At 41.0% G+C, this 18,227-nt stretch overlaps 1 protein-coding gene across 1 annotated transcript in view; it reads right to left on the minus strand.

The window, feature by feature from the left end:
- ADGRE5 (adhesion G protein-coupled receptor E5) overlaps nt 1-17,437 on the minus strand; it is a 54,869-nt gene extending 37,432 nt beyond the window's left edge. The window contains exon 1 of the mRNA XM_081321152.1: nt 17,355-17,437. Within this exon, the coding sequence (XP_081177278.1) occupies nt 17,355-17,391 (37 nt within the window). The 5' untranslated portion in view covers nt 17,392-17,437. The remainder of the gene's footprint in view (nt 1-17,354) is intronic.
- Nucleotides 17,438-18,227: the final 790 nt, after the last annotated feature.

The raw sequence follows: 18,227 nt of genomic DNA on the forward strand, positions 1-18,227 counted from the left end.
CTGGATCCGGCCCGCGAAGTGGTTTCATGTGGCCCGCGAAGCCATCCTGGAAACAGTGAGGGAACGGCCCCCACTGCCTTGGCCCTGGCCCAGAGACCGTCCTTCTGCCAGAGACCCTCAGATTCTGCCAGAGACCCTCAGATCTGTCCTACTCCTGCCCAGGCCCCCATAGGCACCCTTGATGCAAACAATGTAGAGCTGGCCATGCCCACCCAGTAGGCCATATGTACTCTAGCCACGCCCACCCAGTAGGCCACACCCACCCTGGCCATACCCACCCGGCCCCCTGAGGGCAACCGCAATGCTGATGCGGCCCTCAGTGAAATTGAGTTTGACACCCTGCATTAGAGAGTTAAAGGCTTATTTTTGTTTAGAATAGATATCTGAAATAGCAATAGCACTGAGACTTGTATACCATTCCATAGTGCTTTACAGCACTCTCTGAGCTGTTTACAAATGTCAGCATACTGCCCACAGCAATTTCGGTCCTCATTTTACCAATGTTGGAAGGATGGAAGACTGAGTCAATGTTGAGCCGTTCAGGATCCCACTTCTGGCAGTGGGCAAAGTTAGCTTGCAAGGCTGCATTCTACCACCAGGGTTCATACAGTTGTTCAGGCACTATGTACCAATGGGTTTGGGGTTGTTTAGCTCATTTCTAGCAGGGCAGAAATAGACAGGCTGCTCTCAAAATGGTGCAGTTAACAAGAAACCTTCTCAGTTAAGCCAAGATCAGCGGGGATCATGTGCTCATTCTGATTCCTCCTTTCTTCATCTGCTCCTCTGCAGATTCCTTCTTACTATAACACGTCTTTCATTTGCTAGTTTGGGCCAATTGTGATATCTAGGTCTTTTGGCACTTAAAATAAAAGGGTTTTCCTTCACAAATAGAGGTTTATGCATTTATTCAGGTTTGTGGATTTTGAAAACACATGCATTTTCCCCTTAACTGCTTCTTCTTAGCTTTCCTGGTATTGGCTAGGTACAGATGGTGCAGTCAGGTCAAAAGTGGGAGAGAAGGGTTTCTCCACCAGGGTGAAAGGCTATAGATTTGACCTAGAAGATAGTAGTTACCAGTACATCACTAAGGATATTAAAATCTCTGTGTAGTGAGAGGATAGGAAGTTTTGAGGTTGAAGTATGAGAAAATGGCATCGTTCAGTTCTGCATAGGGGTTTCAGTCTTTCCATACAATTTTGAAATCACCCTTTCTATCTAGGGAACAACAAATAGAGGCAACATTAAAGGAAGCTGTGGTAGTTGCAAAATTACTATGTGAAACCAAGTTAGAAAGGCACTTTATTTCCTGAACAAATTGTGAAGAAATAACCAAGGTCTTTCCCCATCTCAAAAGCATAAACAAATGTCACCAAGGAAAACTAAGTGTCATATGACCACAGGGCCACGTAACGCAGAATTTCTAAAGATTACCATTAAGCTGCTTTATAATCATATAATGAAAGGCCAAATCTGGGTAAGACACAACAAAGCATTGCAGAGGTTCTATGAAAAATATATAAGGATCAGAATTGGATTATAATGTTCTTCCCCATAAGTCTTTACTTGTGTCTTATCTTATATAAGCTAGAGAGTGATGGATTTTAGAATTTATAGTTGCTAGTATATGGTTGCTTATGGTTGTCTTTTTATATACATATACCTTGTATTTAGCTCTGGGAAGTCGGGGGGGGGGAGGGGGGGTGGAGGGAGAGGGGGAGGGAGGTTGGGGGGAGGTAGGGGGGGAGCAGGGAGGGGGAAGGGGGGTTTCTTAAGGGAAAACTGTATTTTAAAACTTTTCAATAAAAAAAAAATGTTCTTCCCCATAAGTCTTTACTCCAGTTCACATCAGCTAAGGATTATCACAGCTAACTTTCTTTCCCCTCTCTCGCATGGAGTACTTCTTCCAGGAGAGTCAACATTTTGATCTCCACAAGAAATAACTATCTACATCAGCAACTGAGATTACAACTTTGCCCTTCATAGTTATTTAACTTAACGCTCAGTATCAATATTCTGAATTGATGGAAATTTCTATAATATCCTGTTTTTCAGGCTTCTTGTAGCCATTCTATTATGTACGACTTGAAATTATTTGAAATAACACTATGAATACACTGACACCTAAATTCAGATTCACGGCTTTCTTTGGAAGATCACATGGTGGCCGTGACTAGGGGGGCCTTCGCCCAGGTTCGCCTGGTGCGCCAGTTGCGGCCCTATCTAGACCGGGATGCCCTGTGTACGGTCACTCATGCGCTCATGACCTCTTGTTTGGACTACTGCAACGCTCTCTACATGGGGCTGCCCTTGAGGACCACTCGGAGGCTCCAACTGGTACAGAATGCAGCCGCGAGAGTCGTGTTGGGAGTTTCCCGATACTCCCATGTTACACCTCTGTTCCGTGAGCTGCATTGGCTCCCAGTTGTCTTCCGGGTGAGATTCAAGGTACTGGTAATGGTGTTCAAGGCCCTACATGCCATGGGTCCGGAGTACCTTAGGGAGTACCTGCTGCCGGCATCAACTTCCCTCCGCCCCGTGCATTCCCACAGAGAGGGCCTCCTCAGGGTGCCACCGATCAGAGAATGTCGTTTGGTGGCCCCCAGGGGGAGGTCCTTCTCTGTGGGCGCCCCGGATTTATGAAATCGGTTGCTGGTTGAGCTCCGGATGGCGCCCGACCTTCGCTCCTTCCGACGCGATCTGAAAACGCATTTATTTGAACAAGCTGGCTTGGCCTCATGGGGGATGGGTTGGGTTTTTTATTGTTCTTAATATTTGTATTTACTGTTTTTAGCTTGGGCATTATGTTTAATTCCTTTTAACTTTTGTATTTTTGTATTTTTATACATTTGCCCTGTTCACCGCCCTGAGTCCTTCGGGAGAAGGGCGGTATATAAATAAAATTATTATTATTATTAAGAGAGTGTAAAACAATCAGAGCAAAACAACTTTTTTTTGTTTGCTATGATGCCCTGGAAATACCCAGCAGCTTTTGTCTCTCCCCTCTGAATGACTAAACAACCAAGACTCTGTTTTGTGAAGTCAAGATCAAACTCTCCCATTCTTAGCTACATTGATGTTGATTAGAAGCTGCTATTCCAGGACCTACACATTCCATACGAGCAGGTGTAGCAATAAGTCATCATTTTTGGCACTGGATTTAGCCTTCTGGAGGGCTCCCCTACACCAGCCTTGAGTGGGAGTTCCCTAGTCTTATAAATAGGAGGAGGAATTAGTCTAGATTCTTCACGTTCTATGTCTGCAAGATATGCAACTAAAAAACAACTGTGGCTACAGATATATATTAAATACAAGGTGCAGTTCTCTTGCTAATTTGGTGATCCAGAAAGCAGCCTGATTAGACTCAAACCAACTTGGATATCATCTGGTTTGTTTTGTGGTACAAGAATAAGACAGCTTTTATAAAAGACTTTAATCAGGTCAAGTGGCAGCATCCTGATATCATATGAAATAGTTTCCCACTCTTTTTCTTTCTAGGATAAGTAACAAAATCTATTCTGCTTTCTATTTATAGTTTATCTGAGACCCTAGACTGCATTTTTATAGGAATAAGTTCCTAATGGGGTAATACTGGGTCTGAAATATTCTTGGTTTTTAATTCGCACTGTACCTCTTCAATCTAACATTTCAGCACCAATTCAGTAATTAAGGAAAAGATAATCAAAGGAAAACAATACTGTATAGTACAATTTTTCATAATGAAGGGAGAGACCAATGTGAAAATTTTAGTTGGTTGCTATTACAGTATAGAATTAACTCAAATACTTTGGCCACCTAATGAGAAGGGAGGACTCACTGGAGAAGAGCCTAATGCTGGGAAAGATTGAGGGCAATAGAAGAAGGGGACGACAGAGAATGAGGTGGCTGGATGGAGTCACTGAAGCAGTAGGCGTGAGCTTAAATGGACTCCAGAAGATGGTAGAGGACAGGAAGGCTGGAGGAACGTTGTCCATAGGGTCGCGATGAGTCGGACACGACTTTGCAGCTAACAACAACAACAGTATAGAATTAATATGCATACTATAATATAGATTTTTCCACCTTCTGTGAAAGGTTGTGCTGCCTAGGTTTTGACAGAAACTTTGATCTAAATGTCAACCGTATGAAAGAGACTGGGCTAAGGCAGAATACTGTATCTGATCTTGGTGAATATCTTTAATACAAGCTCACTGTGTATTCAACTAGGGACACGACTATAAGCAAGTCATGTAGAACCTGAAAAAACAAGTCCTGAGAGAAGTCTATATCCAATGGCAAGAGGGAAGCCATGGCTAGGACAGCTCATAAAGTTTGATCAGTTTACAGCAGGGGTCTTCAAACTTGGCCCTTTTATGACTTGTGGACTTCAACTCCCAGAATTCCTCAGCCAGGCACTCTGGCTGAGGAATTCTGGGAATTGAAGTCCACAAGTCATAAAAGGGCCAAGTTTGAAGACCCCTGGTTTACAGGGTTAGAGATTGGAGGGGATGAGGCAGATGAACTTCTGGTGTGACTGTCATCTGAGCAAGGAAGAAATTGACATGGAAACAAACTACAGTATCTGTCAGAAGTGAACTGGCTCAACCAGAGGCCTGTGCAAATCCAGTAATTTAGCAAATATAAGCCTAGGTAGCTATGACAACAAAAGAAAATCATTTGGCTTTGGGGGAGAAATTTGATAAGACAATTCCACAGAGAGTCCAGAAGAGAAATCAGAATAGGTTTCCAATCAATCTTGTTCTCTTGTTCTCTTCCTCAGTATTAAGCAAACATACATAAACATCCATTGCTCTTACTTTTGTACTTTTCTCTGGCCCGGCTTTGTATATTTGAATCTTCCAAATTCTATTTTGATTACACCATCCTTAAACTCACATACACTATCCAATTTTTTTTTAAATGGCAACTTCTAAATTTTCCTGTTTGAAAGAAAAGGTTATGAAGTAAATATTGATTTTTAAAAGAAATAGGGAGGGATTTTGTTTTCTTCAGACAGCTAGGAAAAGGAAATCTTGGTAGGATATTGTCATTTACTTATTCCCCAGGGTGGGGATGGGGGTGACTTTACAGTCAATACCAAAGGGATTTCACCATTTCCAGTCCATTATTTTCAGACGAAAAGGCAATTCTTATCAGATCAGTGAGCACAAGGATTAAATTGGATTATTATATCTCACTGAAAAAAAACGTGTTAAAAACTCATCTCCTATATAACTGGTCTTTTTGCAGAAACAATAATTAAGTTAAAAAGTAATATCTAATCATGGTTTTTTAAAAATATCAAATCAAAATGTTAAGCCCATTGTAAATCTTAGGGTTTTTTCCCCCAAGAAATGATAAGCACTGTTTTACTGTTTAGAGGATATGGAAAACTGTGATTAACTGAAGATAACTTGACTTGTTCCTCTGCATTAGAAACTGATGTAAGAAATCTGTAAGCATGGACAAAAAGTTTATTCACCTCTCGGTTTATTAAATCAAGCTATGTTTGTCTAACTCGGCTACCCCATCATTACAAGTTAAGGAAAGCTTGACATATGAAAATCATCTCTTCAGATCTCACATGTACATATACTGTAGAACAGAGGTCCCCAACCTATTGGGCACCAGGGACTGGTTACGTGGAGAGAGGTGTTTCCGTGGACCGGAGGGTGCGTGGTCTTGTGTGCTGCCTGAATCCTGTGGATGGGGCTTTGCTCATTTGTGCAGCCCGGTTGCTGGCATGCTGCAGCCCGGTACCGTTCCACAGACCGGGGGTTGGGGACCCCTGCTGTAGAACACTTAATATGTTATATACAGGAAGTCCTCAACTTATGACAATTGAACCCAGAACTTATGTTGCTAAGTGAGAAATTTGTTAAGTGAGTTTTGACCCATTTTATGACTTGTCTTGCTACATCTGTCAAGTGAATCACTGCAATTGTTAAATTAGTAAGTCAGCTGTTAAGTGAATCTGGCTTCATCATAGACTTTTGCTTTGATGGTTGCAAAAGGTGATCACATGACCCCAGGACACTGCAACCGTCATAAATACAAACCAGTTTTCAAGCATCTGAATGTAAATCATGCGACTCTGGGGTTGCTGCAAAGGTCGTGTTAAAAATGGTCATAAGTCACTTTTTTTCAGTGCCGTTGTAACTATGAATGGTAATTAAACAAACTGTTGTAAGTTGAGGAGTACCTGTATTAGGGAAAACTTTCTCACATGCACTTATTGGGAAAAGATGCATATGAAAAAAGTTTAAGTTATTTTTTTAAAAAAATATATAACTCATAGATATTTTAAGGGAATGGTAAATACAAAAATTTAACACCAATCTGATTTAATCTCTTTTTTTGAACTTTTCTAGCAAGAAGCATGAGGATGGATGCTTACTCTATCAAGAGAAAAAGAGCTTCAAGGCTAGACATTCAGTCTCCATAAACAGATTTAGAATTTACCATCTATGTGTTTTGCAACCGAAAAACAGTATATTGCTAAATCACATTGATGTCATCCCTACTTCCCTCTAAAAGTCACTTAAGAAGTGGAACCAGGGTCAAAGAATGTATAATTCCAAGAAGTTGTCAACATGCCAAATATTAAAATATGTCTTAAAATTAAAAATATAATCTTTCTGCCGTAAATCATGACCTCTTCAACTGTTTCCAAGATTACAAGTCTTTTCAAAGAAGGGTAGTGACCAGAAAACTATGATGGAGCCAATGAGAAAAAAGAAAAGGATTCTTAGCTTCTCTTTTATATTCTGACAAGACACTGAATTAGTGTAGACTATAGATAAGGCCATTACTTAATTTCTTTGCCAGGGTCCTGGGTGTCCTAATATACCTGAGTGGTACATTATTTGTAGTCTTTGAAGTCCTTTCACTATAAAACTATATATATGGCATTTGAAAAGTTTTCTCTGAAGTGCAAATCTTAACCTGGCAAAGGTGTAACAATATTAACTCTATTGAATTAAATCAAACACCTCCAACACCTCTTTTGGATTATACATGGAGTATACATGGTGTTGTGATTCCTCACCAGCCAGTGGATCCAGCAGCTGAGTCTGAGGAATCAGATGAGGAGGAGGGGCCTGGAGTGACATTAGAGTCAGAGAAAGGCTCTGAGGAGCTCCAAGACTTATAGTCGGACGAGGAGCCTGGCCCCTCTACTCACACTCAGACTGAAACACAGCTGCACTGGGAGCCTGAGTTGGACAGTAATGAAGAACTGTTGGGACAAATTCAGGATGCACGAAAGTGCAGGCAAGAGAAGCGAGTAGGACAGAGGAATGCAATGGGGTGGCTCCAAAGGCAAAGGAGAAGGCATTAGGAAGGCTCGCCTTGGCTGAATTATAAAAGGGAAGGTGTGGGAGGTGCTGGTTGCTGAAAGCATCTGTTTGTGTTGAGGATCGAGTTTCTGTGGACTGTGTTTGTTTTTTTTTTTTATTGAAAAGTTTTAAAATACAGTTTTCCCTTAAGAAATCCCCCTTCCCCCTCCCTGCTCCCCCCTACCTCCCCCCAACCTCCCTCCCTCCCCCTCTCCCTCCACCCCCCCCTCCCCCCCCGACTTCCCAGAGCTAAATACAAGGTATATATATATAAAAAGGCAACCATAAACAACCATATACTTTGTTGTTGTTGTTGTTGTTAGTTGCGAAGTCGTGTCCGACCCATCGCGACCCTATGGACAATGTTCCTCCAGGCTTTCCTGTCCTCTACCATCTTCTGGAGTCCATTTAGGCTCACGCCTACTGCTTCAGTGACTCCATCCAGCCACCTCATTCTCTGTCGTCCCCTTCTTCTCTTGCCCTCAATCTTTCCCAGCATTAGGCTCTTCTCCAGTGAGTCCTTCCTCCTCCATATACTAACAACTATAAATTCTAAAATCCATCACTCTCTAGCTTATATAGGATAAGACACACCTTAACAATATTAAATATATATAAAAAACTAGAATAAAAAAAACGAAAAAAAAAACCGAAAGAAGACTTATTCGAATGCTACATAAAACTTCTTAACCCTATACTTGTTCTGGATAAACTCAATCCATTTTCTCCATTCCATAATATAGCGTTCTTGCGAATGATCTTTCAAATAAGCCGAAATCTTCGCCATCTCTGCCAGGTCGGAAACCTTTAAAGTCCTCTCTTCTATGGTCGGCAGTTCCTCTTTCTTCCAATATTGGCCTATCAAAAGTCTTGCCGCCGTAATTAAGTTCAACATCAGCTTGGTGTCCACAACTGTAGCGTCTGCAATTATTCCCAACAAAAAAAGTTGCGGACAAAACTTTATCCTCTGTTTAAAAATCTTCTGCATATTCCACCAGACTTTTATCCAAAAAGCCTTAACCTTCTTACATGTCCACCATATGTGAAAATACGTTGCATCTTCATCACCACACCTCCAACACTTAGGCTGATAATTCGGATACATACTTGCAAGCTTTTTAGGATCTAGATGCCATCTATAAAACATTTTGTAAAAGTTCTCTCTTAAATTTTGAGCTTGAGTAAATTTTACGTTCCTCACCCAAATCTTTTCCCACGTGTCCATTGTAATAACTTCCTGGATATTTTGGGCCCATTTTATCATACAATCCTTAACAAGCTCTGTTTCCGAGTCAATCTCTATCAATGCAAGATATATCCGTTTAATATGTGCTGACCCCTGATTTCTAATCTGCTTTATCAAATTTCCATCAGTCATTGTAAATCCATTTTTCTGGTCTTCTTTCCACCTGGCCTGTAATTGAATATATTGAAACCAAGATTGAACAACCTTCTCTTCTCGCAAGAGGCTATATGATTTCAAACACCAAACATTCCTTTCCAGGCTTAAAATTTCCTTGTACGTAGTCACATCATGTTTGAAACCAGCATGTATATTTTCTATTGCGTGTTTTGGAATTGCCCACAATGGTATCTTGCTGCTTAGCTTTTGTCTATACTTCTTCCAAACTCTCAGCAATGCCTGTCTTAAAATATGCATCCTAAACACAGTATCTACCTTCTTATCATACAACAAATATGCATGCCAGCCAAACAACAAATCATGGCCCTCAAGATTTAATAACCTCAATTGCGTCAAATTAATCCAATCGCTTATTCCTACTAATGCAGCAGCTTCATAATATAATTTAAGATTAGGCAATTTAAGGCCACCTCTCTCACGAGTATCCTGCATAATCTTAAGTTTAACTCGTGGCTTTTTCCCTGCCCACACAAATTTATTGATACCTCGCTGCCATTCCTCCAGATTAGAATCTTTCTTAAGAATCGGTATCATTTGAAACAAAAATAAAAATTTGGGCAGGACATTCATTTTCACTGCTGCAATCCGTCCCAGCAAAGACAATTGCAATTTTTGCCAACTCTCCAATTCCTTTTGAATTTTCCCCCATAGTTTTTCATAATTATTTTTATATAGCTTTGTATTAGAGGGTGACAAAATCACCCCCAGATATTTAACCCTTTTAACAATCTCAAATCCAGTTAATCCTTCTAAGAGAGCCTTCTGTGAAACTGTCATATTTCCAGCCAAAATTTTAGTTTTCTGTGTATTTACTTTAAATCCAGAAACCTTCCCATATTGTGTTATTATCTCCATCAGGTCCACAACAGAGTTCTCTGGCTGGGTCACTGTAACAACCAGATCATCTGCAAATGCTCTCAATCTATAGTCCTGATCTCCAACTTGTATCCCTTTAATTTTTTCCGAGTTCCGAATCTTAACCAATAGTATCTCTAATGTTAACACAAATAACAAGGGCGATAACGGACACCCTTGCCTTGTGCCCTTCTCAATATTACATGCTACTGTCAGGCTATTGTTAACTATGATTCGGGCAGTTTGTTTTTGATATAATGCCCTAATCGGCTGTAAAAAATTTTCCCCAAAATCCATTTTATCTAAAACTTTCAACAAAAATTGCCAATTCAATTGATCAAAGGCCTTTTCAGCATCTAAAAAAATTAGCGCTGCAGAGATCTGGTTGTGCCTTTCCAAAAACTCTAACACATCAACTATATGTCTCACATTATTTTTCATTTGCCTGCCACTAATAAACCCCGTTTGATCCCCATGAATCACCTGTTGCAGAACCCTCATCAGTCTATTAGCCAAAACCTTAGCAAATATCTTATAATCTGTATTTAAAAGCGATATCGGTCTGTAGTTTTTAACTTGAGTAGCATCCTGGTCTTCCTTCGGAATCAAAGAGATAAAAGCTGTTCTCCAAGACGGTGGCACCTTTCCCCCCCTCTGAATTGTCTGAAACAGTTCCTTTAACGGCTTTATCATCTCAAATTGTAAATTTTTATAATAGGCCGCAGTCAAGCCATCCGTGCCTGGCGCTTTATCCACCTTCAACTCCTTAATTGCTGTAAGAATTTCTTCTTCTGTAATCAGTTGATTAATCCCCTCTTTTTGTACTTGCGTAAGAACCGGGATGCTAGCATTCTCCAAGTATATATCAATATCTTTTACATTAATTTCCTCTTTAGTATATAATTTCGAATAAAAATCCACAAAAGCATCCTTAATAAGATTCTGTTGAAACACAACCCTTCCTTTATACTCAATCTTATCTATATTAGAGGCCCTTTGTTTTTTCCTCAGTCTATAAGCTAACCATCTGCCTGGTTTATTAGCGTTGCAAAAAGTATTGTGCCTAGCAAACCGCAGATTGGTTGCCACTTGATCTGCCATTAATTTATCAAATTGTCCTCTTAGCAGTCTAATAGCCTCCTTGATCTTCACATCCTCTGGGTTCAAAATCAAAGCCTTTTCTTTTTCCTTTATTTCATTCTCCAGTTCTTTCCTTCTAGTTTCCACTGCACGTCTATATCTATTATTCATATATATCAACACCCCTCTCATATAGGCCTTGCTAGCATCCCAAACCATGTCCATAGAGGTACCCTTATTCATATTAATCTCAAAAAAATCCTTCATCCGCTGTTTGCATTCTTCCACATTTCTCTGATTTCTAAACAAATTCTCATTTACGCGCCACGAGCGCCTGTCTCTTTTCTCCTTATCAATCTCCAACCAAACTGGACTGTGGTCAGAAATAGTTCTTGCACAAATCTTCACCTTTTTAGTTCTCAAAAAAAAATCATTAGTCAACAAAATAAAATCAATCCTCGAAAAAGATTGGTGTCTGTCAGAATAAAAAGTATAATCCTTCTCCCGCAAGTGTCTCTCACGCCAAATATCTCGCAATTCCAGGTCATCCTTCATTTCAAAAAAAGATTTAGGCAGTCTAGCATGACTTGGAATGCGCTTAAAAGCTCCAGCCTTGTCCAACTGTACATCCAAAACACCATTCCAGTCTCCCATAAAAATAAAAGATTTATAATCCAACTGGGTAAGCTTTGTGTGGAGTAAGCTAAAAAAATCAGCTTGTTGTTGGTTAGGTGCATATAATCCAACTAGAAGCGTCTTTTTACCTTCTAACAACAGCTCAATCATAACATATCTTCCATGCTTATCTGCTTCAATTAAGTCTGCTGTTAAGGCACTTTTAACATAAACAACCACTCCATTTTTCTTATTCTCTGCAGAGGCAACAAATTGCGTACCCAGTCTCGAGTTCAATAAATGCTTTTGATCCAAAACTCTAATATGCGTTTCTTGCAAACATATAACATCTATCTTAAATTGTTTTAAATATTGAAAAACTTTCTTCCTCTTCTGCGGTGAATTTAGTCCATTAACATTCCAGGTTAGAAATTTAGTTGCCATGCATATCCTCCAAAAGCTCTTGGACCACAGCTTTGATAGGACTAACTTCTTTAGGCCGTGCTCCTCCCACAGCTTGACTATATGTACGTTGTGAAGAATCTGAAGACTTTTGCTGATCTTGTTCTTTTATTTTCTTTGCTCGTTTTAAAGCAGCACGCGTTACTCTTTGCTCTCTAGGATCATCCAAAGAAGTTGTAGCTTGATCTCCTCCAGCACCACTTTCCTCTGTTTCATCCTCTTGATGTTCTCCTTCTCCAGATCCCTTTCCAGCTTCCAGAAGTGTTAATGGGGTTGCTTTTAAGACATTATTGTAGAAATCACGCGCTTGCTTTACAGTAATCAGCCGATACCTTTTACCTTCATGCATCACCATCAGCCCATCTGGAATCTCCCATCTGAACCTTATATCTCTTTGCTTAAGCTCATGCACGAGAAATGTATAGTCCTTCCTTCCCCTTAAAATCCTTGGAGGAATTTCTTTTAAAACCAAGACTTCTTGTTCAGCAATCACCACTTTAGCATCATAGGCAGCTTGTATAACTTGATCTCTAATCTCTCTTTTTGCAAAATAAACCACATCTCTAGGCAACTTTCTCTGTCTGGCAATCCATGAATTCACCCGAAACACTTTATCCATAGCTGCTCTTATTTCAGATGCTGGCTGATTTAATACCACTTCAAGAGCCTCAGAAATCAGCTGCTTTAAATCTTCTTTAATGTTCTCTTTTAAACCTCTGATTCTGACAGCAAACTGCATCTGGTAATATTGGGCTAGGCTTACCTCCCTTTCCACTTTGTCTCTTGCAATTTCATTCTCCCGTGCTTTTACTTCTAATATAGCATTCCTTTGAGCCAAATCATCCATTTTTTCATCTAATTCTTCCACACATTCCGCCACTTTATGCACTGAAGACAAAATGTCTACCTTCATCACGCTGAGCTTCTGTTCCATCCTCTCTTCCATTCTCTCCTCCAATTTCTCCAATTTCTCCTCCATCTGTGCAAATTTATCACTCATTGATTGATTGATTGATTCCAAAAGTTTATCCAGAGCATCTCGTAAGTCCTTCGATGTCAGCGCTTCAGAAGGGTGCAACGCCTGTAGTGATGACTGTTGCAACGGCGAGGATCCACCGCTCCGAAGAGTTTTAGGGGGAGGTTTCGCCGCCATCTTTTAGTCCTCAATTATGACGCACTTTCACTTAAAGTTTAAAAAGTCCAACAAGCTAGAGAGTATAGTAAAATAATCCTCTTCACCTTTGCCACTTGTACCGCTCTGCCTGCTCCTTTAAATCATAGTCCTTTCTTCAGGCAGGGATGGTTCGCAGACGCCTGGCTCTGCTCCAAGAAGTTCAGAGCAGAGACGCCGGCCAGCTGGGAGCAACCCAGGCTTCGGGGGAGTTCAATCCTTCAGCCGCCCAAGCTCCATGCTCAGGCGGCCCCGGAGAACTCTACCCCTACCAGGGGCCTCACCCCCTCCTCTTCTCCCAAGGAGGGGGCTTCAATTTCGCCCGAACAGCTGGTCGGCGCTGTTTCGGGCAAAAAAACAAACAGCTGAGCCGCGGGCAGCCGGGGAAGGCTGTCTTCGGCGCCGCGCCGCCACCGGAAGTCTGGACTGTGTTTGTTTGTCTTGGACACTGACTCAGGTCTGTGAGAATAAAAGGGGTTGTTTTTTCTTGCGGTTCCTGCCTGTTTCTTGGAAGAGGGGTTTCTCCTTGTGAGCATAATAAGGACTCACGTAGGCTGGGACAGAACACATGGCATCCAACTCAAAAATTAAATCTAGATTTTGCCCCCAAAAAATCTATATGGAAAAATCCTACTTTATATGGTGGTGATGTGTAAAATAGTAATTGCTTAAAACTTTTAACTAATAAAAAATTAAAAACGAAGTGCTATGGAAACTTTACTCTTTTATTACTACTATTGCTATCAGAGTGGAGCAAAAATCTGAGCAAAAAATGATCCTTATTGTAAACAGACAGACATGCAGCACCTGTTCAGACATGTTAAACTAAACATGTCTTTGCTCAGAATTGTTTAGGAAAAGTTTGTTCATACAAGAGTCTTTTGATGGGCGATCTGGGTCCCATTGAGCACTCTGAATTCATTCTGGATTCTCTTTCGATCCTAGTTGTTATTGACTGGTAGTTAATTGGTATACACAAACTCATGTAAAATATTTTTTGTATGCTAGCAAAAATTATATGTCTCTTCATTCTTAGTCCCTTCCTTCCTTCCTTCCTTCCTTCCTTCCTTCCTTCCTTCCTTCCTTCCTTCCTTCCCTTTCCTTCCCCCCTCCCTCCCAGTGTTGACTCCTGGGAATTTTCTCAACAAGTCCCGGCAGTTTTCTTGCTAAGATTTCAGAAGTGGTTTGCCACTGCATTCTTCTTAGGGCTGAGAGGCTGGCCAAGATCACCGCAGACACCCAGGTCTGAGGTTTTCAGCCTGGTGTCTTAACCAGTATACCCAACTGGCTCATCATCATCTTAAATGTAACTAAATAAATCCAACCAAATAAAGTACCACCTACTCCACTAAAACATATTTATAACTGATCAATTTTTATACAGTTAGTCCTCAACGTACAACCACAATTGAGCCCCAAATTCTGTTGCTAAACAAAATGGTTGTTAAGTGAGTTTTGTCCCATTTTCCGGCCTTTCTTGCCACAGGTGTTAAGTAAATCACTGCAGTTGTTAAATCAGTAACAGTTGTTAAGTGAAACTGGCTTCTCTTTGACTTTGCTTGTCAGAAGGTCACAAAAGGTGATCACATGATCCCAGGACACTGCAACTATCATAAATATGAACCAGTTGCCAAGCATCTGGATTTTGATCAAATGACCATGTGTGTTAAGTGTGAACAAGAGTCATGTCACCTTTTTTAGTGCTGTTGTAACTCAGGATGGTCACTAAACCAACAATCAAGGACTGTATTTTTACCCACAGAAGCCAGTATGATTTAAAGGCACAATAAAGACAATATCCAGTCTAAAAATATAAATGTTAAAAAAGAGGCAGCCAGGTTAACACTGACTCAGCCATGGTATAATTCTAGGTTAAAACACAAAAGGGCTCTCAATTCTTCAGGAAAAGCTTTCTGATAAAGCCATGGCTTGACCCTGTGACATCAAGACAACAGACTGAGAAGCTGGCTAGCCAAATGTCTGTGACCCAGCTCCAGAAGTCCTGGCCAGTATGCTTTTGCAGCTAGTTCTGAAGAAAATGCACAAAGCACCACCTCCAAACAGATTGGAAGAGGGTGGGAGAATATTCTATAAGAATAACACACACAAGTAAGTCTTGAGCTCATGCCAGGAATAATAGTATAATCCTATATACAGCCCCTGCAAAGTAAATCCACTATCAAGTCTGTTTAAGATTGTAGTTTCATGTAATAGATAGATTTGAGAAAGAAAAACTGCTCATTTTCCATTTTTCCCCTGAAAGGTCTTTAGCATGACCTCAAAATTCCCCCTTTTCATATGACATACATATTAAATAAATCATGTCTTTCTCTATTGACCCAATTTTTCTGTGTTCACATCACATACATGAGCCAGGTTCACACAATATGCTAGACTAAAAGTATGGTTGGCTGTGCTTCAACATTTTGGATAAACAGAGTTTTTGTGTTTTTTATGTTGCCTTGAGCTCCTGTAAGAAAAGGCAGGATATAAATAACATAAATAATCATGAAAGAGCTTTTCACTGAAACTTGCCAAACTGCAAACTGAAAAATCTTATTGTTCCTGCTCCCCTCAGCCCAGAAGGAAACGCAGCCTTCACCCTGAAGGGAAAACTTGGTTTTATTGTTTTAATTTACTACATTTGTTCATAAAATGGCCTAAAAAGCATTCCTCCCATCCTATTTCAAAAGGAAGTATCACATTTGCTGCTCCACTAAACAGCCTCCTGTCCCACCCCATTCTGTCATAACTATTTCTCAATTTTCTTTCCATTCTCTCTTCAGAAGCTAAGCCAGCATTTGTCACAACCACGCTAGTGTAGTAGACAGGACAGAGATGCACTGTACTATTATTCCTTGGTTCATAAACCAATTCTTTCCGCCACCCAACTTTTCACAAGGAACTGAACATCTGCAACCCTCCTAAAGATTGCACAGGTTTCTTTTAGTTGTTCCAATTGTGCTTTTAGTTTCTTTTTTCTCATATTTTCTCAAAAACTGGGCAATTCTTGGATATGCATTCTCTTCCAACTATTTGCAATAACGACCAGCTATACATGTATACACAATAAAAATGAAATATTGTGTTCATGTTTGTTACGTTTATGTATGATTCTATTTCTTTTGATCTAGTAAATCCTCAGTTTGATGCGTGATTTTATTTTTCATGATTTTAGATTTTCTTCCCTTGCTCTTTCACTCTGCTACTTCAGCACTTGGTATGTGGTCTTTTAGAGGCATCAAATTCTTCTGATTCGGATAGATTGCACATATTATGCACACTTTCCAGGATGAGCTGGTGCTGCAGTTTGTTGTTACTACAGAATTTGTGTCTCCTTCCTCCCCCTCCCCCCTCGAAGTGCAAGTAGTGCTTGATACTAAGGAAGTAATTAACCAATTGCCCTTCTCAAAATTCACAGCTGAGTAATATGTTTTTTTTCTTTTCGTGGTGGTATTTATCACCTTGCTTGAAGAACTTTAGACCTGCAATTTTTTGACTCTGAATAGGAACACTAGTTAATTAAAGACCAGACAGATTCAAGTCCCTTGAGCATTCAGCCCTAAAATTTCACAAACGATTTCGACCAGTTACCCTCTCTCAGCCTACAATAATCCATTTTACAAGGTTGCTATGAGGGCAAAATGGAAAGAATTACGATGTACACCAGCTTTGGTCCCTAGAGGAGAATGCTCCAGAATCCAGATGAATAAATATTGCCTGAGGTATCCCTAATTAGTTTCCTTACATTCCCCACCCCTCCGGGATATTATATCAACTTTTAAAGAGGTAGGAAAAACGATTTCCATTCATACTTCTCCGCCTCGTTTCTCCCTATCTTTGGGGCGTGGCGAGAGTTTTTTGAGAAAACAAAGGGCCGGCAGAGAAAGGGTTAAACGGCCTGGAAGAAGAAAAAGCAATGCCTTCTGTCCCGCTGGATTTTTTTTTTAAAAAAACAACTGCTCAGGAAAAGTTTTAAATCAGTTTCGCAAAATCTTGATCAAGCGTGATCGGGCAAGGGACCACCTGATTTCTGTTGACTAGGGAGAAACGAGCCGGCAGGGTTTAGCATTGGTGGAGGGGGGCAAAAATGTCTGATTCGACCCCACGTTTTTCCCAACCCGTAGACGGGAAGGCAACCCCGGAACCTCGGCTTAACTATTGAGTCTTTTCGCCCTAGCCCAGGGGTAGGCAACCTCGGCTCTTTTATGACTGGCTCAGGAATTCTGGGAGTTGAAGTCCAGGAGTCATAAAAGAGCCGAGGTTGCCTACCCCTGCCCTAGCCGCAAACGTCTCGTGCAAAAAAAAAAAAAAAGCAGAGGAACTTTTAGGAGGCTAAATCAAATCAAATGCAATTTTTTTAAAAAAAAATACCTAGCGGCGTGGAGCCCAGCTGAGACGGGAAGCGCGAAGCGGCACAGAGGGAGGCACTTACCCGTAGCCAGAAGCTGCCAGGGGGTGAGCTTGGCCATGCTGCTAAGAACGGGCGAAGACTCAGGGGCCGAGAGCGCCAAAGCCGGTGGCGTCCCAGCCAGAAGTTCATAAGGGAGGGCCGGCGGCCGACAGAGGGGGCGTTTGCTGGGGTCGGCCCAGTCTGACGTATCTTGGGGTGTGGTGTGGCTTCCCTCAGCAGAGGTGCCAGGACTCCGACTTCTCCTTTTTTTAACGAGTAGACGTGGAGGAACCCAGAACTCTGCATTGTCTCACGCTCGAGACTCCCAGATTCGGGTCTTTGTATGGCCAAGCGAGGAGGGCGACTTTGTTAAGCTTCGATGGAGGTTTGAAAGGACTACAAGTGTTGTTGTTGTTGTTGTGTGTGTGTGTGTGTGTGTGTGTGTGTGTGTGTGTGTTTTTTGGGGGGAAAGGGTCTCCTGCTTGAGCTGGAGGTTGGACTAGATGACCTCCCAGGTCCCTTCCAACTCTATTATTCTGCAACTTGTTATTTCTGGCCCTTGACTTTAGTCAACTTTTCTGATGCTGAGAAGATTTGGACTTTGCACCGTATGTTTGGAATTGCAGCCATAGAATTCTTTCCTAAACCTGTTTTTTTTTAGTTTTCACTTTTCACAGGTATTTAATAGCACTTCCATACTTCCCACTATTCCAGATGGTGCACATAAAGAAAAATAAAACTTAATTCACAGAGTCAAAATTAAAATGCAACCTGGGTCTGTTGCCCACACCAAGAGCCAGACCATCAGAAGAGTTTGGGTGTCATAGCTGGTTTGCAAGCAAGATGAGGTTTCCCCACATATATGGGGGGAAATCAGTCCGCATTGCATTAAGCCACCACTGAGAAAGTGTGCCT

This window comes from Vipera berus (assembly GCF_964194415.1).
Source record: "Vipera berus genome assembly, chromosome: 2".
NCBI classification, from domain to species: Eukaryota; Metazoa; Chordata; class Lepidosauria; order Squamata; family Viperidae; genus Vipera; species Vipera berus.